General features: G+C 46.7%; 1 protein-coding gene across 2 annotated transcripts; it reads left to right on the top strand.

Moving 5' to 3' along the window:
- The first annotated feature begins 2,058 nt into the window (after positions 1 to 2,058).
- On the top strand, positions 2,059 to 22,105 carry prkag3b (protein kinase, AMP-activated, gamma 3b non-catalytic subunit). 2 transcript variants are annotated; one of them, XM_082967245.1, is made up of 13 exons: positions 2,059 to 2,255; positions 4,498 to 4,534; positions 5,762 to 5,874; positions 6,211 to 6,292; positions 8,325 to 8,383; positions 9,315 to 9,360; positions 12,763 to 12,817; positions 12,934 to 13,060; positions 13,280 to 13,445; positions 14,843 to 14,880; positions 15,112 to 15,258; positions 17,963 to 18,154; positions 21,760 to 22,105. In XM_082967245.1, the coding sequence occupies exons 1-12, from the start codon at positions 2,238 to 2,240 to the stop codon at positions 18,077 to 18,079; spliced, it is 1,005 nt and encodes a 334-aa protein (XP_082823371.1). In that variant the 5' UTR covers positions 2,059 to 2,237; the 3' UTR covers positions 18,080 to 18,154; positions 21,760 to 22,105. The 2 variants fall into 2 exon arrangements, with proteins under 2 accessions (XP_082823371.1, XP_082823372.1); XM_082967246.1 differs by having other exon boundaries at positions 5,734 to 5,874.
- Positions 22,106 to 24,442: the final 2,337 nt, after the last annotated feature.

Here is a 24,442-nt window from a genome sequence, read left to right as displayed (position 1 = left end):
AAATATAATACTTTTTGACTAAAACTATGACTTATTGACTTCAATCGTTGTGCAACATCGTCTTTCAGTTGGGCGTCGTCTTTTCAAAAGTTAGTTTTCCCTCCTTTTTGTTGAGTTGGCTTCCCGGTGGGTCTGTGCAAATGCAGCCTCTGAGTGCTATTAAATTATATCCTTTAAATATGTCAAAGATTGTTTTGTTTTTTTTAAATAGTATTTCAATAATCATACTTAAGCATTTTTTTTTTTTTGTATTCAGTCTTTTTCAGTGCCACATAAACCTGTCCACTTGCTTCTGCTGTGCCATTCCGTGTCCTGTTGAGTGAGAGAGGGATATTACAGCCGTGTGAGTCTCAACTTGCACCCTAATCCCTATAGAGTGTACTAATTTGGACCAGAGCCCTATCCCACTACATAGGTAATAGGGTGCCGTTTGGGACTGGACACATAAGCGTCAGGTCACGGTAGGTATAAATAGCTTCATCTGTCATGGCAACGCAGGGAAATTCTAACAGGAGAGGCTTCCCGTACAAGTTGCAGAGTAAGACATCTTGGAAGATGACACCACCAGTTGTTGCACAGTCATCGCGTTTTTTTTTTTTAATTTATTTTTTTAACTTGTCAGCTTTTCAGTTTCATTTTACTGAGCGTTTATTTTTCTGTAGTGTTGAACTTTACATCTTTATATTGTTTGATTTGATCTACTTATTTCTAAATGGCTAGATCAGATATTAGTTATGTCCGTTAACGTTAGTGTAAGCAGCTTCAATCGGCTTTTGGCAAACGTGCTGACGCCAAAACACTGGCTTTTAAAACTGATAGTGAATGTAATCGCTAAGTTGTTTCTTTCAATACACTTTTAAGAATATGCAGGTAGACAAAACGAACATCCAATACCATCTGGATCAAAGCCTGTCTCTGGCATCACCTATCTAATGCTGAGTCAGTGCTGCTTCTTGCCTGTCTCTGGCATCACCTATCTAAAGCTTAGTCACTGCTGCTTCTTGCCTGTCTCTGGCATCACCTATCTAAAGAAGAGTCACTGCTGCTTCTTGCCTGTCTCTGGCACCACCTATCTAAAGCTGAGTCACTGCTGCTTCTTGCCTGTCTCTGGCATCACCTATCTAAAGCTGAGTCACTGCTGCTTCTTGCCTGTCTCTGGCACCACCTATCTAAAGCAGAGTCACTGCTGCTTCTTGCCTGTCTCTGGCATCACCTATCTAAAGCTGAGTCACTGCTGCTTCTTGCCTGTCTCTGGCATCACCTATCTAAAGCAGAGTCACTGCTGCTTCTTGCCTGTCTCTGGCATCACCTATCTAAAGCTGAGTCACTGCTGCTTCTTGCCTGTCTCTGGCATCACCTATCTAAAGCAGAGTCACTGCTGCTTCTTGCCTGTCTCTGGCATCACCTATCTAAAGCTGAGTCACTGCTGCTTCTTGCCTGTCTCTGGCATCACCTATCTAAAGCAGAGTCACTGCTGCTTCTTGCCTGTCTCTGGCATCACCTATCTAAAGCAGAGTCACTGCTGCTTCTTGCCTGTCTCTGGCATCACCTATCTAAAGCTGAGTCACTGCTGCTTCTTGCCTGTCTCTGGCATCACCTATCTAAAGCTGAGTCACTGCTGCTTCTTGCCTGTCTCTGGCATCACCTATCTAAAGCAGAGTCACTGCTGCTTCTTGCCTGTCTCTGGCATCACCTATCTAAAGCTGAGTCACTGCTGCTTCTTGCCTGTCTCTGGCATCACCTATCTAAAGCTGAGTCACTGCTGCTTCTTGCCTGTCTCTGGCATCACCTATCTAAAGAAGAGTCACTGCTGCTTCTTGCCTGTCTCTGGCATCACTGATCTCCTTGCCTGCTGCTAACCCTGTAGCCTTTCTGGCTCTTTTCCTTGCAGTGCTGGTCTACAGACGTGTACACACACACACACACACACACACACACACACACACACACACACACACACACACACACACACACACACACACACACACACACCACACACATACACATGCATCTGTTACCCTCCCTCCCTCTGACAGACTAGTCCCCCTCATGCAACAGTCCGCTCCCTCGCTCCCAATTTAGTCCCCGCTGCTCCCAGGGACTGGAACACAGTTGGATCATGCTCAGGAGGTGACAGAGCAGCCCCAGTAAAACCGTCTCTCTCTCTCTCTCTCAGCCTGCTCCGTCCACTCCTCTCCCTCTATCCAGCCCAGCCTCTCCACTCTTCAGCCTCAGCCATGGAACCTTCCCATGAGGTAAAGCAATGAAGCAGAACATTCTCACCTGCCTCCTGATGCAATGGTTTTGTTGTTATTGTTGTTGTTGTTGTTGTGAGTGTGTTAACAGGTTTAAGACTGCTGCACGCATACATGGATGGTTAGGAACTGAAGACTGCTTCACTGTGAGAATCTAGGTCTGTTACAGTTATAGACGACCAGTACAGTAGACTGGTTGTAAATAGATATACTTGTTATTGTTGAACTGTTAGCACGTTGTGACGTTTTATCAAAGTTGATACTTTAGCCTACATCTTGTTATCTCAAGTGTGTAGAAGTGCCAAATGTCACAATCCCAGTCTCCGGAGAATTGCAAGCCGCGAAGCCAAAATACTTCACTCATTTTTCTCTCACCCTTTTCATTGAGACATTGGCTTGGCCTCAGAACAGAAGAAGCAAATGTTTATATGAAAATCTAGTTCGATGAGGTTGAAACAAGAACAACATTTAACTTTTTTGTTGTTGCCATAGTTCAAAAAACTGGAACGGGCTCTAAATGTCTTAGCTGTTAGCTAATAGTTAGCAGATAGCTAATAGTTAGCTGTTAGCCTATAGTTAGCTGTTAGTTAATAGTTAGCTGTTACCTAATAGTTATGCTGTTACCTAATAGTTATGCTGTTACCTAATAGTTAGCTGTTAGCTAATAGTTAGCTGTTAGTTAATAGTTAGCTGTTACCTAATAGTTAGCTGTTAGCTAATAGTTAGCTGTTAGCTAATAGTTAGCTGTTAGTTAATAGTTAGCTGTTACCTAATAGTTAGCTGTTAGCTAATAGTTAGCTGTTAGCTAATAGTTAGCTGTTAGCTAATAGTTAGCTGTTAGTTAATAGTTAGCTGTTAGCTAACACTCAGCTGTTGCTAAGACCCTGTGTAGTTCTACCCCAAGACATTCCTTTTGTTTGTAGCTCTCAGTCCCTGCTTGATATGTGTCAAGGCATTCTGTTGACAGTGTTGACAAGCTCTTGTTTCGTATTTAGCTTCCTGGCCCTGTGTGGCAAACCTCACACCCGACTACTTTACGGAGAACTAAACACAATGTATGACCTTACAACACACCATATGAGTTGGCATACAGTACATATCATGCAAAGTATTGCACATCTTTTTAAATAAGTCACTGTTATGTTGCTTTTTACTTAAAACCCATGTATCTATTTTTTAATGACTGGGTAATGTCTGTGAGATCTACTCTGTGAGATCTACTGCACTCTGTGAGATCTACTCTGTGAGATCTACTCTCTACTCTGTGAGATCTACTCTGTGAGATCTACTCTATTCTGTGAGATCTACTCTGAGATCTACTCTACTCTGAGATCTACTCTGTGAGATCTACTCTCTACTCTGTGAGATCTACTCTGTGAGATCTACTCTGTGAGATCTACTCTACTCTGTGAGATCTACTCTTTGAGATCTACTCTATTCTGTGAGATCTACTCTGTGAGATCTACTCTGTGAGATCTACTCTGTGAGATCTACTCTATTCTGTGAGATCTACTCTGTGAGATCTACTCTGTGAGATCTACTCTCTACTCTGTGAGATCTACTCTGTGAGATCTACTCTACTCAGTGAGATCTACTCTGTGAGATCTACTCTATTCTGTGAGATCTACTCTGTGAGATCTACTCTATTCTGTGAGATCTACTCTGTGAGATCTACTCTACACTGTGACATCTACTCTGTGAGATCTACTCTATTCTGTGAGATCTACTCTGTGAGATCTACTCTATTCTGTGAGATCTACTCTACTCTGTGAGATCTACTCTATGAGATCTACTCTGTGAGATCTACTCTATTCTGTGAGATCTACTCTGTGAAATCTACTCTCTACTCTGTGAGATCTACTCTGTGAGATCTACTCTACTCTGTGAGATCTACTCTGTGAGATCTACTCTACTCTGTGAGATCTACTCTACTCTGTGAGATCTACTCTCTACTCTGTGAGATCTACTCTGTGAGATCTACTCTGTGAGATCTACTGTGAGATCTACTGTGAGATCTACTGTGAGATCTACTGTGAGATATTCTGTGAGATATTCTGTGAGATCTACTGTGAGATATTCTGTGAGATATTCTGTGAGATCTACTGTGAGATATTTTGTGCCTATCCGATATGCAGATATGCATCTTCAACCCAGAAATGTAATTCAAATGACATGAAACTCATACAGACAAGCATAGTGAGTGGAAGAACAGGTAATTACAGAATCTTCTGTCTTTGTGCAGGTCCCCTTCATGGATGGTCTCACTATGAAGGAGATAGGTAACTCTCATGTGTTTAGTGTGTGTGTGTCTGTGTGTGTGTTTAGTGTGTGTGTGTGTGTGTTGTGTGCGTGTGTGTGTGTGTGTTTAGTGTGTGTGTGTGTGTGTGTGTGTTGTGTGTGCTGTTGTATCCATACTGTTGTATTGCTGCTATACCAGACTGACCTTTTCACACTACCATGCCGACACGCACCAACCTGTCCTGGCTCTGACAGAACCGACCTGTCCTGACTCTACCGTACTGACAGAACCAACCTGTCCTGGCTCTACCGTACTGACAGAACCAACCTGTCCTGGCTCTACCGTACTGACAGAACCAACCTGTCCTGGCTCTACCGTACTGACAGAACCGACCTGTCCTGGCTCTGACAGAACCAACCTGTCCTGGCTCTACCATACTGACAGAACCGACCTGTCCTGGCTCTACCGTACTGACAGAACCGACCTGTCCTGACTCTACCGTACTGACAGAACCAACCTGTCCTGGCTCTACCGTACTGACAGAACCAACCTATCCTGACTCTACCGTACTGACAGAACCAACCTGTCCTGGCTCTACCGTACTGACAGAACCGACCTGTCCTGGCTCTACCGTACTGACAGAACCGACCTGTCCTGACTCTACAGTACTGACAGAACCAACCTGTCCTGGCTCTACCGTACTGACAGAACCAACCTGTCCTGGCTCTGACAGAACCGACCTGTCCTGACTCTACCGTACTGACAGAACCGACCTGTCCTGACTCTACCGTACTGACAGAACCGACCTGTCCTGGCTCTGACAGAACCAACCTGTCCTGGCTCCACTCATATTTCACACTGTCCTTTTATCAGCACGGTTCCAGCTGCTGCGGTGGATGTGTAACCAACCAGGCCAGTTCGCTACACCTTGGTTTGGCTTGGCCTGGTGCGGTTTGGCTCGGCCTGGTTCGGTTTGGCTCGGTAGTGTGAAAAGCCTCTCTGAGAGTGTGTTAGGAAAGTGGTTCTGAAACCTCTTCTCCGGGACCCACCAAGGTTTCACCGTTTTTTTAGTTTTGTTCTAACCCTGAACTACCGTACCTGATTAACATAACCTAGGGGCTTGGCTCTGGAATGGATCCAAATCCATGCGGAGGTTTAAGTTATTTTTGTAAAGTTTTTTTTTTTTACGGGGTGAGGTTAGAGAAGCCCTGTGTTAGGACACTGATGGACCTGTAGCAGGGTGCTCCACCCCTGTTTCTCCCTGCAGCCTCAGCCTCGGCCCCAGATGCCAACGTCTACACCAAGTTCATGATGAACCACTGTTGCTACGACGCCATTCCAACCAGCTCCAAGCTGGTCATCTTCGACACCACCTTGCAGGTTCGTTCAAGCTCCGCCCCCTAAAAAAGCTCAACTTCAACACTGCCATGTTTATCGTGGGTTTGATTCCCAGAGGCACCACCACCCGTATGAACATGTATACACGTATATCTGTGAGTTAGCTTTGGATAGAATCAGCTGCTAAATGGCAGATATTGTTATAAATTGTTTATCTAATAGTTCATAAAACCTTTTATTTTATTTTTTTGTCTTTAAAATGGGAAGCGCTGAAATGTCTTTGCAATGAGCGATGAGCAATTAGCAATGAGCGACCAGACAACATGACCAGTGTATCAGAGTTACTGTGGTTGTTGTTGTTGTTGTTGTGTGTTTCAGGTAAAAAAAGCTTTCTTTGCTCTGGTGGCAAACGGTGTCCGAGCGGCGCCACTGTGGGATAACAAGCTGCAGTGTTTTGTAGGTAAGGTAACCTGGAACCTGAGCATTTCCAAATCTGGCATCTAACCTTTAAAGTCCAATGGGTCAGCTATGAGCTAGACTCAGATTACAGACAGACATCCAGTAATATCAAATGCAGCATTCCTCTCAAACCCCCAACAACCCAACTCAGCTTCCCTTGCTTGGGATCAGCTAGGCGCCTGTCTGAGTTCAGAGGTCAGGGTCCCTGAAATTAGATCACAGCTAGTCGAAACGTAAAGTGACGGATAATTTGAAACGTGTAAATTACTGCTGTGTGTATGTGTGCGACATATTCTGGGCTTTTCGGTTAAACGTTTCTCTGAATTCACGTTTAACCGTGTTTCCTATGGATAATAATTAAAAAAAAAAAAATATCAATCCCGTTTTTATGAGGCTACTTCACATCCCTCCTTGTCTCTGGGAGGGTTACAACAAGGGGTGGTGATATGATTAAATACAGATCACCAATTAGCTAGACCAATTCTGGCTCCATGCTGGGTCGCTGGTGGGTGGACTTTCAAGAAACCTTTTAAAGGCAAGTGGGCCTGGTCCTTTCCACCCTTCCCACCCTGCTGGTCTGGTTTCTGGGTTAGCGTGCATCCCAAAATGACACCGTATTCCCTATGTAGTGTACTACTTTTGAAACCAGGGCCCTGCGCACTATATAGGGAATAGGATTCCATTTGGACCTTAGCCCCTGGTTCTGTTTTCTGGGTTAGAGCCAGATCCATCCCCTCTGCAGAATTTGGTGCCAGAGTTCTAACTATAGTACAGCACCTGAACTCCAGTGTCTAGTGGGACTTGTCCTCTAATCTGCATCCCAAACGGCACCCTGTTCCCTCGTCAAAGAAGTGTACTATATAGGGAATAGGGTGTCGTCTGGGACAGAATCCTATAATCCCCTGCACCCTTTCTGTGGTTATTAATACACAGCGACTCCACTGAGAATGTCACCAGGCCCTCATACAGGAGCTCACCAAATGATTGAACATGTCTGTCTGTCTGTCTGTCTGTCTGTCTGTCTGTCTGTCTGTCTGTCTGTCTGTCTGTCTGTCTGTCTGTCTGTCTGTCTGTCTGTCTGTCTGTCTGTCTGTCTGTCTGTCTGTCTGTCTGTCTGTCTGTCTGTCTGTCTGTCTGTCTGTCTGTCTGTCTGTCTGTCTGTTCATCTGTCTGTCCGTCCATCTGTCTGTCTGTTCATCTGTCTGTCCGTCCGTCTGTCTGTCCGTTCGTCTGTCTGTCCGTCCGTCTGTCTGTCTGTTCATCTGTCTGTCTGTTCATCTGTCTGTCTGTCTGTCTGTCTGTCTGTCTGTCTGTCTGTCTGTCTGTCTGTCTGTCTGTCTGTCTGTCTGTCTGTCTGTCTGTCTGTCTGTCTGTCTGTCTGTCTGTCTGTCTGTTCATCTGTCTGTCCATCCATCTGTCTGTCTGTTCATCTGTCTGTCCGTCCGTCTGTCTGTCCATCTGTCTGTCCGTCCGTCTGTCTGTCTGTTCATCTGTCTGTCTGTTCATCTGTCTGTCTGTTCATCTGTCTGTCTGTTCGTCTGTCTGTCTGTCTGTCTGTCTGTCTGTCTGTCTGTCTGTCTGTCTGTCTGTCTGTCTGTCTGTCTGTCTGTCTGTCTGTCCGTCTGTCCGTCTGTCCGTCTGTCTGTCGTCTGTCTGTTCATCTGTCTGTCTGTCTGTCTGTCTGTCTGTCTGTCTGTCTGTCTGTCTGTCTGTCTGTCTGTCTGTCTGTCTGTCTGTCTGTCTGTCTGTCTGTCTGTCTGTTCATCTGTCTGTCTGTCTGTCTGTCTGTCTGTCTGTCTGTCTGTCTGTCTGTCTGTCTGTCTGTCTGTCTGTCTGTCTGTCTGTCTGTCTGTCTGTCTGTCTGTCTGTCTGTCTGTCTGTCTGTTCATCTGTCTGTCTGTCTGTCTGTCTGTCTGTCTGTCTGTCTGTCTGTCTGTCTGTCTGTCTGTCTGTCTGTCTGTCTGTCTGTCTGTCTGTATGTCCGTCCAGTTTATTCCCATTTAAAGCTTTGTTCTTTCCCTGTATCCTTCCAGGTATGCTGACCATCACAGACTTTATCAACATTCTCCACCGGTATTGGCAGTCTCCTCTGGTGAGTGATCTGTTGTTGTTGGACCTGGCATCCAGATTACTGGAGCTGGAGCACAAAGCAGGAAGCTCATCATAATGCAGGACCACAGAAGTAGAAGAATGGTTATATAGGACCCTGCTAATGTCTCACTATACACTAGTCTCACACAGTAATACCGCTGAGTTATATGGTGTATATATATATATATATATATGTGTCTCACACGATATACCAGGGCTCTCTAACCGTGTTCCTGGAAAGATACCCTCCTGTAAGTTTTAATTCCAACTCTGTTCCTGGAGAGATACCCTCCTGTAGGTTTACACTCCAACCCTGTTCCTGGAGAGATACCCTCCTGTAGGTTTTAACTCCAACCCTGTTCCTGGAGAGATACCCTCCTGTAGGTTTTAACTCCAACCCTGTTCCTGGAGAGATAGCCTCCTGTAGGTTTTAACTCCAACCCTGTTCCTGGAGAGATACCCTCCTGTAGGTTTTAACTCCAACCCTGTTCCTGGAGAGATACCCTCCTGGAGGTTTTAACTCCAACCCTGTTCCTGGAGAGATACCCTCCTGTAGGTTTTAACTCCAACCCTAATCTAGTGCACCTGATTCTAATAATCAGCTGGTTGATAAACTGAATCAGGTTAGTTACAACTGGGGATTGGAGCGAAAACCTTCAGGAGGGTATCTCTCCAGGAACAGGGTTGGAGTTAAAACCTAGAGGAGGGTATCTCTCCAGGAACAGGGTTGGAGTTAAAACCTCCAGGAGGGTATCTCTCCAGGAACAGGGTTGGAGTTAAAACCTACAGGAGGGTATCTCTCCAGGAACAGGGTTGGAGTGTAAACCTACAGGAGGGTATCTCTCCAGGAACAGGGTTGGAGTTAAAACCTACAGGAGGGTATCTCTCCAGGAAAAAGGTTGACATTCCTGCTGTACACTTGTGTCTTCCAGGTAGAGATCTACGAACTGGAGGAGCACAAGATAGAAGACTGTAGAGGTGACTATAAACCTGTAGAGGTGACAGTAGACCTGTAGAGGTGAGGTGAATGTAGACCTGTAGAGGTGACTGTAGACCTGTAGTGGTGACTGTAGACCCGTAGAGGTGACTGTAGACCCGTAGAGGTGACTGTAGACCCGTAGAGGTGAGGTGACTATAGACCTGTAGAGGTGACTGTAGACCCGTAGAGGTGACTGTAGACCCGTAGAGGTGACTGTAGACCTGTAGAGGTGAGGTGACTGTAGACCTGTAGAGGTGACTGTAGACCTGTGGAGGTGACTGTAGACCCGTAGAGGTGACTGTAGACCCGTAGAGGTGACTGTAGAGGTGACTGTGAACCTGTAGAGGTGAGGTGACTGTAGACCTGTAGAGGTGACTGTAGACCTGTAGAGGTGACTGTAGACCCGTAGAGGTGACTGTAGACCTGTAGAGGTGACTGTAGACCTGTAGAGGTGACTGTAGACCTGTAGAGGTGACTATAGACCTGTAGAGGTGACTGTAGACCCGTAGAGGTGACTTTTAACCTGTAGAGGTGACTGTAGACCTGTAGAGGTGACTGTAGACCTGTAGAGGTGAGGTGACTGTAGACCCGTAGAGGTGACTGTAGACCTGTAGAGGTGACTTTTAACCTGTAGAGGTGACTGTAGACCTGTAGAGGTGACTATAGACCTGTAGAGGTGACTGTAGACCCGTAGAGGTGACTTTTAACCTGTAGAGGTGACTGTAGACCTGTAGAGGTGACTGTAGACCTGTAGAGGTGAGGTGACTGTAGACCCGTAGAGGTGACTGTAGACCCGTAGAGGTGACTTTTATCCTGTAGAGGTGACTGAAGACCTGTAGAGGTGACTGTAGACCTGTAGAGGTGAGGTGACTGTAGACCTGTAGAGGTGACTGTAGACCTGTAGAGATGACTGTAGACCCGTAGAGGTGACTGTAGACCTGTAGAGGTGAGGTGACTGTAGACCTGTAGAGGTGACTAGAACCTGTAGAGGTGACTATGAACCTGTAGAGGTGACTGTAGACCCGTAGAGGTGACTGTAGACCTGTAGAGGTGACTGTAGACCCGTAGAGATGACTGTAGACCCGTAGAGGTGACTGTAGACCTGTGGAGGTGACTGTAGACCTGTAGAGGTGACTGTAGACCTGTAGAGGTGACTGTAGACCTGTAGAGGTTACTGTAGACCCGTAGAGATGACTGTAGACCTGTAGAGGTGACTGTAGACCTGTAGAGGTGACTATGAACCTGTAGAGGTGACTGTAGACCCGTAGAGGTGACTGTAGACCCGTAGAGGTGACTGGAGACCCGTGGAGGTGACTGTAGACCTGTAGAGGTGACTGTAGACCTGTAGAGGTGACTGTAGAGGTGACTGTAGACCTGTAGAGGTGACTGTAGACCTGTAGAGGTGACTGTAGACCTGTAGAGGTGACTGTAGACCCGTAGAGGTGACTGTAGACCCGTAGAGGTGACTGTAGACCCGTGGAGGTGACTGTAGACCTGTAGAGGTGACTGTAGACCCGTAGAGGTGACTGTAGACCCGTGGAGGTGACTGTAGACCCGTAGAGGTGACTGTAGACCTGTAGAGGTGACTGTAGAGGTGACTGTAGACCTGTAGAGGTGACTGTAGACCTGTAGAGGTGACTGTAGACCTGTAGAGATGACTGTAGATCTGTAGAGGTGACTGTAGACCTGTAGAGGTGACTATAGACCTGTAGAGGTGACTATAGACCTGTAGAGGTGACTGTAGACCCGTAGAGGTGACTTTTAACCTGTAGAGGTGACTGTAGACCTGTAGAGGTGACTGTAGACCTGTAGAGGTGAGGTGACTGTAGACCCGTAGAGGTGACTGTAGACCCGTAGAGGTGACTTTTATCCTGTAGAGGTGACTGTAGACCTGTAGAGGTGACTGTAGACCTGTAGAGGTGAGGTGACTGTAGACCTGTAGAGGTGACTGTAGACCTGTAGAGATGACTGTACACCCGTAGAGGTGACTGTAGACCTGTAGAGGTGAGGTGACTGTAGACCTGTAGAGGTGACTAGAACCTGTAGAGGTGACTATGAACCTGTAGAGGTGACTGTAGACCCGTAGAGGTGACTGTAGACCTGTAGAGGTGACTGTAGACCCGTAGAGATGACTGTAGACCCGTAGAGGTGACTGTAGACCTGTGGAGGTGACTGTAGACCTGTAGAGGTGACTGTAGACCTGTAGAGGTGACTGTGGACCTGTAGAGGTTACTGTAGACCCGTAGAGATGACTGTAGACCTGTAGAGGTGACTGTAGACCTGTAGAGGTGACTATGAACCTGTAGAGGTGACTGTAGACCCGTAGAGGTGACTGTAGACCCGTAGAGGTGACTGGAGACCCGTGGAGGTGACTGTAGACCTGTAGAGGTGACTGTAGACCTGTAGAGGTGACTGTAGAGGTGACTGTAGACCTGTAGAGGTGACTGTAGACCTGTAGAGGTGACTGTAGACCCGTAGAGGTGACTGTAGACCCGTAGAGGTGACTGTAGACCCGTGGAGGTGACTGTAGACCTGTAGAGGTGACTGTAGACCCGTAGAGGTGACTGTAGACCCGTAGAGGTGACTGTAGACCCGTGGAGGTGACTGTAGACCCGTAGAGGTGACTGTAGACCTGTAGAGGTGACTGTAGAGGTGACTGTAGACCTGTAGAGGTGACTATAGACCTGTAGAGGTGACTGTAGACCTGTAGAGGTGACTGTAGACCTGTAGAGATGACTGTAGATCTGTAGAGGTGACTGTAGACCTGTAGAGGTGACTATAGACCTGTAGAGGTGACTGTAGACCAGTGGAGGTGACTGTAGATCTGTACAGGTGATTATAGACCTGTAGAGCTGACTATAGACCTGTAGAGGTGACTGTAGACCATTGGAGGTGACTGTAAACCTGTGGAGGTGACTATAGACCTGTAGAGGTGACTATAGACCTGTAGAGGTGACTATAGACCTGTAGAGGTGACTATAGACCTGGAGAGGTGACTGTAGACCAGTGGAGGTGACTGTAGACCTGTAGAGGTGACTATAGACCTGGAGAGGTGACTGTAGACCAGTGGAGGTGACTGTAGACCTGTGGAGGTGACTATAGACCTGTAGAGGTGACTATAGACCTTTGGAGGTGACTATAGACCTGTAGAGGTGACTATAGACCTGTAGAGGTGACTATAGACCTGTAGAGGTGACTATAGACCTGTAGAGGTGACTGTAGACCTGTAGCTACCTAGAAATAGATAGCACAATGGAATCCCCTTGGGGTTTTAGTCTAGGTATCCATAAAAGCACTTTGAAACAATTGCTGTAATATAAAAAAAGGCTTTATGAAATTCATTTGATTGAGTTGAAATCTTGTTTACATTCTCTGTGTTTCCTCTTGCTTCATGCATCCAGAGGAATTACTGAAATACTCTAACCATACTCTGATCAGTATCACACCTGACTCCAGGTAAGTAGAAGTGCCTGTGCAGCCTTACCTTCTCTAGCCCTAGTCCCACATTTCTTTGTGCTGTCTTTGCCAACAACTAAGCCGTTGTCACGACAACCCGTCTCATGTCTCTACAGCCTTTTTGACGCCATCTACTCTCTGCTGAAGTATAAGATACATCGGCTTCCTGTGATCGACCCAGAGTCTGGCAACGTCCTTCACATCCTCACCCACAAACGCATCCTCAAGTTCCTGCATATTTTTGTGAGAACCACTTTCACACATTAGCCTATCTGATAAACAACAACATGTAATGATTCTGGACACTTGATAGCCTGGTCCCAGATCTGTTTAGGACATTATTTTATTTTTTCTTCCAATTTCTATGGCCATTGTGGCAAGGACCATAGGAGTTGATAAGACATCTCAAACTGATCTGGGACCAGTCTAGAAACTTTTTTCTGACGCCATTCTTCCTCCCAGGGCACCATGATCCCGAAGCCTCGGTACCTCCAGAAGAGAATTGAGGAGGTGGACATTGGAACATTTAAACAGATTGCTACTGTCCAGGAGACAGACACGGTATATGACGCCTTGGCCATCTTTGTAGAACGGAGGGTTTCCGCTCTGCCAGTGGTCAATGAGGAGGGTATGTGTCTGGTTAACACTTTTAACGTTGACTTCCACTAACATTTAGGAAAATGTGAAAATTAGCCCTAGTTTGAACCCTTAATGCTAGGGTTAGCCCTAGTTTGAACCCTTAATGCTAGAGTTAGCCCTAGTTTGAATGCTTATTCCTTGAGTTAGTCCTTTAGCCCTACTTTGAACCCTTAATGCTAGAGTTAGCCCTAGTTTGAACCCTTAATGCTAGAGTTAGCCCTAGTTTAAACACTTAATGCTAGCGTTAGCCCTTTAGCCCTAGTTTAAACACTTAATGCTAGAGTTACCCTAGTTTAAACACTTAATGCTAGCGTTAGCCCTTTAGCCCTAGTTTAAACACTTAATGCTAGAGTTAGCCCTAGTTTGAATGCTTATTCCTTGAGTTAGTCCTTTAGCCCTACTTTGAACCCTTAATGCTAGAGTTAGCCCTAGTTTGAACCCTTAATGCTAGAGTTAGCCTAGTTTAAACACTTAATGCTAGCGTTAGCCCTTTAGCCCTAGTTTAAATACTTAATGCTAGAGTTAGCCCTAGTTTGAATGCTTATTCCTTGAGTTAGTCCTTTAGCCCTATTTTGAACCCTTAACGCTAGAGTTAGCCCTAGTTTGAACCCTTAATGCTAGAGTTAGCCCTTTAGCCCTAGTTTGAACACTTAACGCTAGAGTTACCCTAGTTTAAACACTTAATGCTAGCGTTAGCCCTTTAGCCCTAGTTTAAATACTTAATGCTAGAGTTAGCCCTAGTTTGAATGCTTATTCCTTGAGTTAGTCCTTTAGCCCTATTTTGAACTCTTAATGCTAGAGTTAGCCCTAGTTTGAACCCTTAATGCTAGAGTTAGCCCTTTAGCCCTAGTTTGAACACTTAATGCTAGAGTTACCCTAGTTTAAACACTTAATGCTAGCGTTAGCCCTTTAGCCCTAGTTTAAACACTTAATGCTAGAGTTAGCCCTAGTTTGAATGCTTATTCCTTGAGTTAGTCCTTTAGCCCTACTTTGAACCCTTAATGCTAGAGTTAGCCCTAGTTTGAACCCTTAATGCTAGAGTTAGCCCTAGTTTGAACCCTTAATGCTAGAGTTAGCCCTTTAGCCCTAGTTTGAACGCTTAATGCTTGAGTTAGCCCTAGTTTGAACCCTTAATGCTTGAGTTAGCCCTTTAGCCCTAGTTTGAACCCTTAATGCTAGAGTTAGCCCTTTAGCCCTAGTTTGAACCCTTAATGCTAGAGTTAGCCCTTTAGCCCTAGTTTGAACGCTTAATGCTAGAGTTAGCCCTTTAGCCCTAGTTTGAACACTTAATGCTAGAGTTAGCCCTTTAGCCCTAGTTTGAACCCTAAATGCTAGAGTTAGCCCTAGTTTGAACACCATCCTTATCTGTATGTCTTCTGTTTTCAGGGCAAGTCAAGGCCCTGTACTCCAGGTTTGATGTAATTGTAAGTGGCACCATGTCAATAACTCTGCATTGAGAAAGAAAACAGCATGCAAATGGTTCACATGGGGGAATGTCCCATGGATTTGCCGCAAACCAAGATGCTAAGCTAGGCAAAATGTCAAGCATCTTGTATCTGCTATTTTCAAATGTGCCCATATGGAGGAAGTATTAAGAGAGCAAATAGTCTCGTAATGGCCTTTATCATCTGTTACCTCCCCATGTGTTGCTGTAGAATCTGGCAGCTCAGAAAAACTACAACAATCTGAACATGACCATGCAGGAGGCGATCAGCAGCAGGGCCTGCTGCGTGGGCGGGGTGCTGAAGTGTTACCCATATGAGACTCTGGAGACTATCATCGATCGCATTGCTAAGGCAGAGGTAACGCTACTTTTAGATAGTTTAGTGCTGGTACTTTACTGAAGTGTTTCCCTGCTGGTCTCGGGGCTTCTCTGTGCTGTCCCGCTGCGTCCCCCCTGGCACGCTTTTCTCCTGTATAGTGTAGTGCACTATTTTTGACCGGAAACCTATTGACTCTGGTCCAAAATAACACATAGGGTGTAATTTGTCTCTTCCACTCCTCTTCTTCCTCCTCTTCCTCCCAGGTTCACCCTCTCTCCTCTTTCTCCTCTTCCTCCCAGGTTAACCCTCTCTCCTCTTCCTCCCAGGTTAACCCTCTCTCCTCTTCCTCCCAGGTTAACCCTCTCTCCTCTTCCTCCCAGGTTAACCCTCTCTCCTCTTCCTCCCAGGTTCACGTCTCTCTCCTCTTCCTCCCAGGTTCACCGTCTCTCCTCTTCCTCCCAGGTTTACCCTCTCTCCTCTTCCTCCCAGGTTCACGTCTCTCTCCTCTTCCTCCCAGGTTCACCCTCTCTCCTCTTCCTCCCAGGTTCACCCTCTCTCCTCTTCCTCCTAGGTTCACCCTCTCTCCTCTTCCTCCTAGGTTCACCCTCTCTCCTCTTCCTCCCAGGTTCACCGTCTCTCCTCTTCCTCCCAGGTTCACCCTCTCTCCTCTTCCTCCCAGGTTCACCCTCTCTCCTCTTCCTCCCAGGTTCACCGTTTCTTCCTCCCAGGTTCACCCTCTCTCCTCTTCCTCCCAGGTTTACCCTCTCTCCTCTTCCTCCCAGGTTCACCGTCTCTTCCTCCCAGGTTCACCCTCTCTCCTCTTCCTCCCAGGTTCACCCTCTCTCCTCTTCCTCCCAGGTTCACCGTCTCTCCTCTTCCTCCCAGGTTCACCCTCTCTCCTCTTCCTCCCAGGTTCACCCTCTCTCCTCTTCCTCCCAGATTCACCGTCTCTCCTCTTCCTCCCAGGTTCACCGTCTCTCCTCTTCCTCCCAGGTTCACCGTCTCTCCTCTTCCTCCCAGGTTCACCGTCTCTCCTCTTCCTCCCAGGTTCACCGTCTCTCCTCTTCCTCCCAGGTTCATCCTCTCTCCTCTTCCTCCCAGGTTCACCGTCTCTCCTCTTCCTCCCAGGTTTACCCTCTCTCATCTTCCTCCCAGGTTCACCCTCTCTCCTCTTCCTCCCAGATTCACCGTCTCTCCTCTTCCTCCCAGGTTCACCGTCTCTCCTCTTCCTCCCAGGTTCACCCTCTCTCCTCTTCCTCCCAGGTTCATCCTCTCTCCTCTTCCTCCCAGGTTCACGTCTCTCTCCTCTTCCTCCCAGGTTTACCCTCTCTCCTCTTCCTCCCAGGTTCACCCTCTCTCCTCTTCCTCCCAGGGTCACCGTCTCTCCTCTTCCTCCTAGGTTCACCCTCTCTCCTCTTTCTCCTCTTCCTCCCAGGTTCACCGTCTCTTCCTCCCAGGTTCACCGTCTCTCCTCTTCCTCCCAGGTTCACCGTCTCTCCTCTTCCTCCCAGGTTCACCCTCTCTCCTCTTCCTCCCAGGTTCACCCTCTCTCCTCTTCCTCCCAGGTTCACCCTCTCTCCTCTTCCTCCCAGGTTCACCGTCTCTCCTCTTCCTCCCAGGTTCATCGTCTCTCCTCTTCCTCCCAGGTTCACCGTCTCTCCTCTTCCTCCCAGGTTCACCGTCTCTCCTCTTCCTCCCAGGTTCACCGTCTCTCCTCTTCCTCCCAGGTTCACCCTCTCTCCTCTTCCTCCCAGGTTCACCGTCTCTCCTCTTCCTCCCATGTTTACCCTCTCTCCTCTTCCTCCTCTTCCTCCCAGGTTCACCCTCTCTCCTCTTTCTCCTCTTCTTCCCAGGTTCACCCTCTCTCCTCTTCCTCCCAGGTTCACCGTCTCTCCTCTTCCTCCTAGGTTCACCCTCTCTCCTCTTTCTCCTCTTCCTCCCAGGTTCACCGTTTCTTCCTCCCAGGTTCACCCTCTCTCCTCTTCCTCCCAGGTTTACCCTCTCTCCTCTTCCTCCCAGGTTCACCGTCTCTTCCTCCCAGGTTCACCCTCTCTCCTCTTCCTCCCAGGTTCACCCTCTCTCCTCTTCCTCCCAGGTTCACCGTCTCTCCTCTTCCTCCCAGGTTCACCCTCTCTCCTCTTCCTCCCAGGTTCACCCTCTCTCCTCTTCCTCCCAGATTCACCGTCTCTCCTCTTCCTCCCAGGTTCACCGTTTCTCCTCTTCCTCCCAGGTTCACCCTCTCTCCTCTTCCTCCCAGGTTCACCCTCTCTCCTCTTCCTCCCAGGTTCACCCTCTCTCCTCTTCCTCCCAGATTCACCATCTCTCCTCTTCCTCCCAGGTTCACCGTCTCTCCTCTTCCTCCCAGGTTCACCCTCTCTCCTCTTCCTCCCAGGTTCACCGTCTCTCCTCTTCCTCCCAGGTTCACCGTCTCTCCTCTTCCTCCCAGGTTCATCCTCTCTCCTCTTCCTCCCAGGTTCACCGTCTCTCCTCTTCCTCCCAGGTTTACCCTCTCTCCTCTTCCTCCCAGGTTCACCCTCTCTCCTCTTCCTCCCAGATTCACCGTCTCTCCTCTTCCTCCCAGGTTCACCGTCTCTCCTCTTCCTCCCAGGTTCACCCTCTCTCCTCTTCCTCCCAGGTTCACCCTCTCTCCTCTTCCTCCCAGATTCACCGTCTCTCCTCTTCCTCCCAGGTTCACCGTCTCTCCTCTACCTCCCAGGTTCACCCTCTCTCCTCTTCCTCCCAGGTTCACCGTCTCGTGCTGGTGGATAAAGATGACGTGGTGGGGGGGATTGTCTCGCTCTCTGACCTCCTCCAGGCCCTGGTCTTGACCCCGGCAGGTATTGATGCCCTTTTCTCTTAGCACCTGACTGTGGGGTGGGGGGGTCCATCTATCACTACCCACCACCTCCCAGCCCCTCCCCAGCCCCAACCCCAGGTAAGCCTGTCGGTCGCCCTCTAGTCCTGTCCTGTCCTGCCTTGCTAGTCCTGCCCTGCCCTGTACTGCCTTGCCCAGTCCTGTCTCGCCTCCCCTCGTTTCCTCCTCTCCTCTACTCTCCCCTTCCCTCCTTTCCCCTCTCCCCTTCCTTCTCCCCTCCTCCCCTCGCCTCTCGCCTCCCCCTCGCTTCCTCCCCTCCTCCTCTCCCCTCCTCTTCTCTCCCCTCCCCTCTTTACCCCTCCCCACCGCCTCTTCTCCCCTCCCCTCTCCCCTCTTCCCCTCCCCTCTCCCCTCTTCCCCCCCTCTTCCTCTTCCTCTCCCCTCCCCTCTCCCCTCTTCCCCCCCTCTTCCTCTTCCTCTCCCCTCCCCTCTCCCCTCTTCCCCCCCTCTTCCTCTTCTCTCCCCTCCCCTCTTTACCCCTCCCCACCGCCTCTTCTCCCCTCCCCTCTCCCCTCTTCCCCTCCCCTCTCCCCTCTTCCCCCCCTCTTCCCCTTCCTCTCCCCTCCCCTCTCCCCTCTTCCCCTCCCCTCTCCCCTCTTCCCCCCCTCTTCCTCTTCCTCTCCCCTCCCCTCTCCCCTCTTCCCCCCCTCTTCCTCTTCCTCTCCCCTCCCCTCTCCCCTCTTCCCCCCCTCTTCCTCTTCTCTCCCCTCCCCTCTTTACCCCTCCCCACCGCCTCTTCTCTTCTCCCCTCCCCTCTCCCCTCTTCCCCTCCCCTCTCCCCTCTTCCCCCCCTCTTCCTCTTCCTCTCCCCTCCCCTCTCCCCTCTTCCCCTCCCCTCTCCCCTCTTCCCCCCCTCTTCCTCTTCCTCTCCCCTCCCCTCTCCCCTCTTCCCCCCCTCTTCCTCTTCCTCTCCCCTCCCCTCTCCCCTCTTCCCCCCCTCTTCCTCTTCTCTCCCCTCCCCTCTTTACCCCTCCCCACCGCCTCTTCTCCCCTCCCCTCTCCCCTCTTCCCCTCCCCTCTCCCCTCTTCCCCCCCTCTTCCTCTTCCTCTCCCCTCCCTCTTCCTCTCCCCTCCCCTCTCCCCTTTTTTCCTATCCCCTTTCCCTTCTCCTCTCCCCTCCTTTCCTCTCCCCTCCCTCCTTTACCCTTCTCCCCCTCCCTTCTCCCCCTCTTCCCTGTCCACTCTCCTCTCACCTCCTCCTCTCCTCTGCTCTCGCCCTCTCCTTACCTCCCTCCTCCCCTCTCCCCCACTCTCCTCCTCAACCCTCCTCTCCTCAACCCTCCTCTCCTCTTCCCTTCCCTCCTCCTGCCATCTCTTCTCCTCCCCTCCTTTCCACTCCCCTCTTCCCTCCTTTTCCCTTCTCCTCTCGCCCCATCCCCTCTTCTCCCCTACTCTCCTCCCTGCCACCTCCTCTCCTCTCCCCTCCTTTCCACTCCCCTCCTCCCTTCTCTCTTCCCTGCTTGCCTGTTGGCTTGTTGTCCTGTTGTCCCCCTGCTGTCCTGTCCACCTGCTGTCCTGTTGGCCTGTGGGACAATTCTTTCAAACCCAAGGATCTACAGAACTTGATGATTCTTGGTCAATCATTTTTCCAGCATCTGTCATTGACTCACTCTGCCTTGGCTCATCATGCTCCTCACTGTGGCCTGACCTGAGTAGAGGTCGACCGATTATGATTTTTCAATGCCGATACCGATTTATTGGAGGGCCAAAAAAAGCCGATACCAATAAATCGGCCGATTTTTATATATATATATATATATATATATATATATATATATATATATATATATATATATATATATATATATATATATATTATTTGTATTTTATATATCATATATTTTTATATATCGGCCGATTAATCGGTATCAGCTTTTTTTTTGTAATAATGACAATTACAACAATACTGAATGAACAATGAACACTTTTTTATTTTAACTTAATATAATACATAAAATCTATTTAGTCTGAAATAAATAATGAAAAATGCTCAATTTGGTTTAAATAATGCAAAAACACAATGTTGGAGAAGAAAGTAAAAGTGCAATATGTGCCATGTAAAAAAAGCTAACGTTTAAGTTCCTTGCTCAGAACATATGAAAGTTGGTGGTTCAACATTCCCAGTAAAGAAGTTTTAGGTTGTAGTTGTTATAGGAATTATGACGCGTTGACTATTTCTCTCTATATCATTTGTATTTGATATACCTTTGACTATTGGATGTTCTTATAGGCACTTTAGTATTGCCTGCCTAATCTCAGGAGTTGATAGGCTTGAAGTCATAAACAGTGCTGTGAATCAAGCATTGCTAAGAGGTGCTGGCAAACGCTGTAAAGTTTGAATGAATGCTTACGAGCCTGCTGCTGCCTACCACCGCTCAGTCAGACTGCTCTATCAAATGTCAAATCATAAACTTATTTATATTATAATTAACACAGAAATAAGAGCCTTTGGTCATTAATATGGTCAAATCCGGAAACTATAATTTTGAAAACAAAACGTTTATTATTTCAGTGAAATATGGAACCGTTCCATATTTTATCTAACGGGTGGCATCCCTAAGTATAAATATTGCTGTTACATTGCACAACCTTCAATGTTATGTCAGAATTATGTACAATTCTGGCAAATTGGTTCGCAACGAGCCAGGCGGCCCAAACTGTTGCATATACCCTGACTCTGCGTGCAATGAACGCAAGAGAAGTGACACAATTTCACCTGGTTAATATTGCCTGCTAAAATGAATTTATTTTAGCTAAATATGCAGGTTTAAAAATATATACTTCTGTGTATTGATTTGAAGAAAGGCATTGATGTTTATGGTTAGGTACAGTCGTGCAACGATTGTGCTTTTTTCACAAATGCATTTTTGTTAAATCATCCTCCGTTTGGCGAAGTAGGCTGTGATTCGATGATAAATTAATAGGCACTGCATTGATTATATGCAACGCAGGACAAGCTAGTTAACCTAGTAATATCATCAACCATGTGTAGTTAACTAGTGATTATGTTAAGATTGATGTTTTTTATAAGATAAGTTTAATGCTAGCTAGCAACTTACCTTGGCTCTTTGCTGCACTCGCGTAACAGGTGGTCAGCCTGCCACGCAGTCTCCTCGTGGAATGCAATGTAATCGGCCATAATCGGCGTCCAAAAATGCCGATTAATCGGTCAACCTCTAGACCAGAGCCCAGAATATCTATCTCTGTGTCTGTGAATAGCCTCTGTAGAATCAACATGGTATTATATCTCTGGATGGCCACATCCCAAATGTCACCTTATTCCATATATAGTGCACTACTTTTGACCAGATATGGGCCCTGGTCAAAAGTAGTGCACTATGTATGGAATCGGGTGCTAATTGGCAGCCTCTGTGTGAGAGGAGGCTATAGTCAGTCAGCAGTCAGGTGACTGCAGTAAACCAATCTGCTTGCCCCATTTCTTCTTGTTTGCACAGCGTTTGTTTTGATCATCAAAACAGCATCTTTGTCTTTGATGTTTCTGAGCTGCCAAACTGCATAAAATAAAACATGGACAAAAATGAAACCATTTAAGAAGACATCTTCATATTGGAGGTGAAAACAGACATGCTTGATTTTTGTAAAGTCTCTGTCAAAAATAATGATTTGTTGATCTGCTTTTTCTATTTTTTTTGTTTTTTTTTAAGAGATTTCACAAAGAGCTCAAACTCTGACCACTGAAGAAAAATTGGGACACTAATAATGAATGAAGACAGAAACTCTGACCACTGAAGAAAAATTGGGACACTAATAATGAATGAAGACAGAAACTCTGACCACTGAAGAAAAATTGGGACACTAATAATGAATGAAGACAGAAACTCTGTAAATATTTTCGGTCATGCTCGGTAACTTTAAAATGCTTTTTAAAAGGTTTATTATTTTCTGCAGGATAACACCAATACTTTCATATTTTTATATTCATATTTATGTTTGTGTTGTTGTTGTTGTGTAGTATTTGTTTATGTATAAAACATTTTTTAATAATGTAAATTTTATAAAATCTCTCCTATACCGTTCAAATATATATATATATATATATATATATATATATATATATATATATATATATATATATATATATATATATATACCCAGTATCAGTCAAAAGTTTGGACACACCTACTCTTTCAAGGATTTTTCTTTATTTTTACTATTTTCTACATTGTAGAATAATAGTGAAGACATCAACACTATGAAATAACACATATGGAATAATTTTTATATTTGAGATTCTTCAAAGTAGCCACCCTTTGCCTTGATGACAGCTTTGCACACGCTTGGCATTCTCTCAACCAGTTTCACCTGGAATGCTTTTTCAACAGTCTTGAAGGAGTTCCCATATATGCTGAGCACTTGTTGGCTGCTTTTCCTTCACTCTGTGGTCAAACTCATCCCAAACCATCTCTATTGAGTTGAGGTCAGGTGATTGTGGAGGCCAGATCATCTGATGCAGCACTCCATCACTCTCCTTCTTGGTCAAATAGCCCTTACACAGCCTGGAGGTGTGTTTTGGGTCATTGTCCTGTTGAAAAACCAATGATAGTCCCACTAAGCACAAACCAGATGGGATGACGTATCGCTGCAGAATGCTGTGGTAGACATGCTGGTTAAGTGTGCCTTGAATTCTAAATAATTCACTGACAGTGTCACCAGCAAAGCACCATGACACCTCCTCCTCCATGCTTCACTGTGGGAACCACACATGCAGAGATCATCCATTCACCTGCTCAGTGTCTCACAAAGACACAGCTGTTGAAACCAAAAATCTCAAATTTGGACTCATCAGACCAAAGGACAGATTTCCACCGGTCTAATGTCCATTGCTCGTGTTTCTTGGCCCAAGCAAGTCTCTTCTTCTTATTGGTGTCCTTCAGTAGTGGTTTCTTTGCAGAAATTCGACTATGAAGGCCTGATTCACACAGTCTCCTTTGAACAGTTGATGTTGAGATGTGTCTGTTAGTTGAACTCTGTGAAGCATTTATTTGGGCTGCAATTTCTGAGGCTGGTAACTCTAATGAACGTATCCTCTGCAGCAGAGGTAACTCTGGGTCTTCCTTTCCTGTGGTGGTCCTCATGAGAGCCAGTTTCATCATACCGCTTGATGGTTTTTGCGACTGCACTTGAAGGAACTTTCAAAGTTCTTGAAATGTTCCGTATTGACTGACCTTCATGTCTTAAAGTAATGATGGACTGACGTTTCTCTTTGCTTATTTGAGCTGTTCCTGCCATAATATGGACTTGGTCTTTTACCAAATAGGGCTATCTTCTGTATACCACCCCTACCTTGTCACAACACAACTGGTTGGCTCTAAGACATTAAGGAGGAAAGAAATTCCGCAAATTAACTTTTTAACAAGCCACACCTGTGGCATTCCAGATGACTATCTCATGAAGCTGGTTGAGAGAATGCCAAGAGTGTGCAAAGAACTCATCAAAGCAAAGGCGTGGCTATTTTGAAGAATCTCAAATATAAAACATATTTTGATGTGTTTAATACTTTTTTGGTTACTACATGATTCCATATGTGTTATTTCATAGTTCAATGTAGAAAATAGTAAAAAAAAATAAAGAAAAACCCTTGAATGAGTAGGTGTGTCCAAACTTTTGACCACTACTGTAAATATGATGTATCTTAAATTAATGTTCCTCTTCTCCATAAATATTGTGTATCTATAATTAATATTGCCAGTACCACATTAATGTAGAGGGATACTGGAGTGATGGAGGTAGATATGTATAGGGGGAAGGGGACAGGGATACTGGAGTGATGGAGGTAGATATGTATAGGGGTAAGGGGACAGGGATACTGGAGTGATGGAGGTAGATATGTATAGGGGTAAGGGGACAGGGATACTGGAGTGATGGAGGTAGATATGTATAGGGGACAGGGATACTGGAGTGATGGAGGTAGATATGTATAGGGGGAAGGAGACAGGGATACTGGAGTGATGGAGGTAGTTATGTACAGGGGGAAGGGGACAAGACACCAGGATATATGATAAACAGAGTAGGAGCAGCTGATATGATGATTGTATGTGGGTGTGTGTGCATTTGTGTGTGTAGAGTCAGTATGAATGTGTTTGTGAGCAAATTAAGTGTGTGTGTGTGTGTGTGTGTGTGTGTGTGTGTGTGGAGTCTCAGTGTGAGTGTGTAGAGTCCTTTGAGTGTGCATAGAGTCAGAGCAAAAACGTAATAAAAGGGACACAGGCCTTTATGTTAGCTGTTCATCAGTCTGATGACTTGGGGGTAGAAGCTGTTCAGCAGTCTGATGGCTTGGGGGTAGAAGCTGTTCAGCAGTCTGATGGCTTGGGGGTAGAAGCTGTTCCG

Source organism: Salmo salar, chromosome 21 (genome assembly GCF_965601325.2).
Source record: "Salmo salar chromosome 21, fSalSal1, whole genome shotgun sequence".
In the NCBI taxonomy this organism is placed as follows: domain Eukaryota; kingdom Metazoa; phylum Chordata; class Actinopteri; order Salmoniformes; family Salmonidae; genus Salmo; species Salmo salar.
The sequence above is the reverse complement of the archived record's forward strand: the minus strand, read 5'-3'. Positions and strand labels throughout refer to the sequence as shown.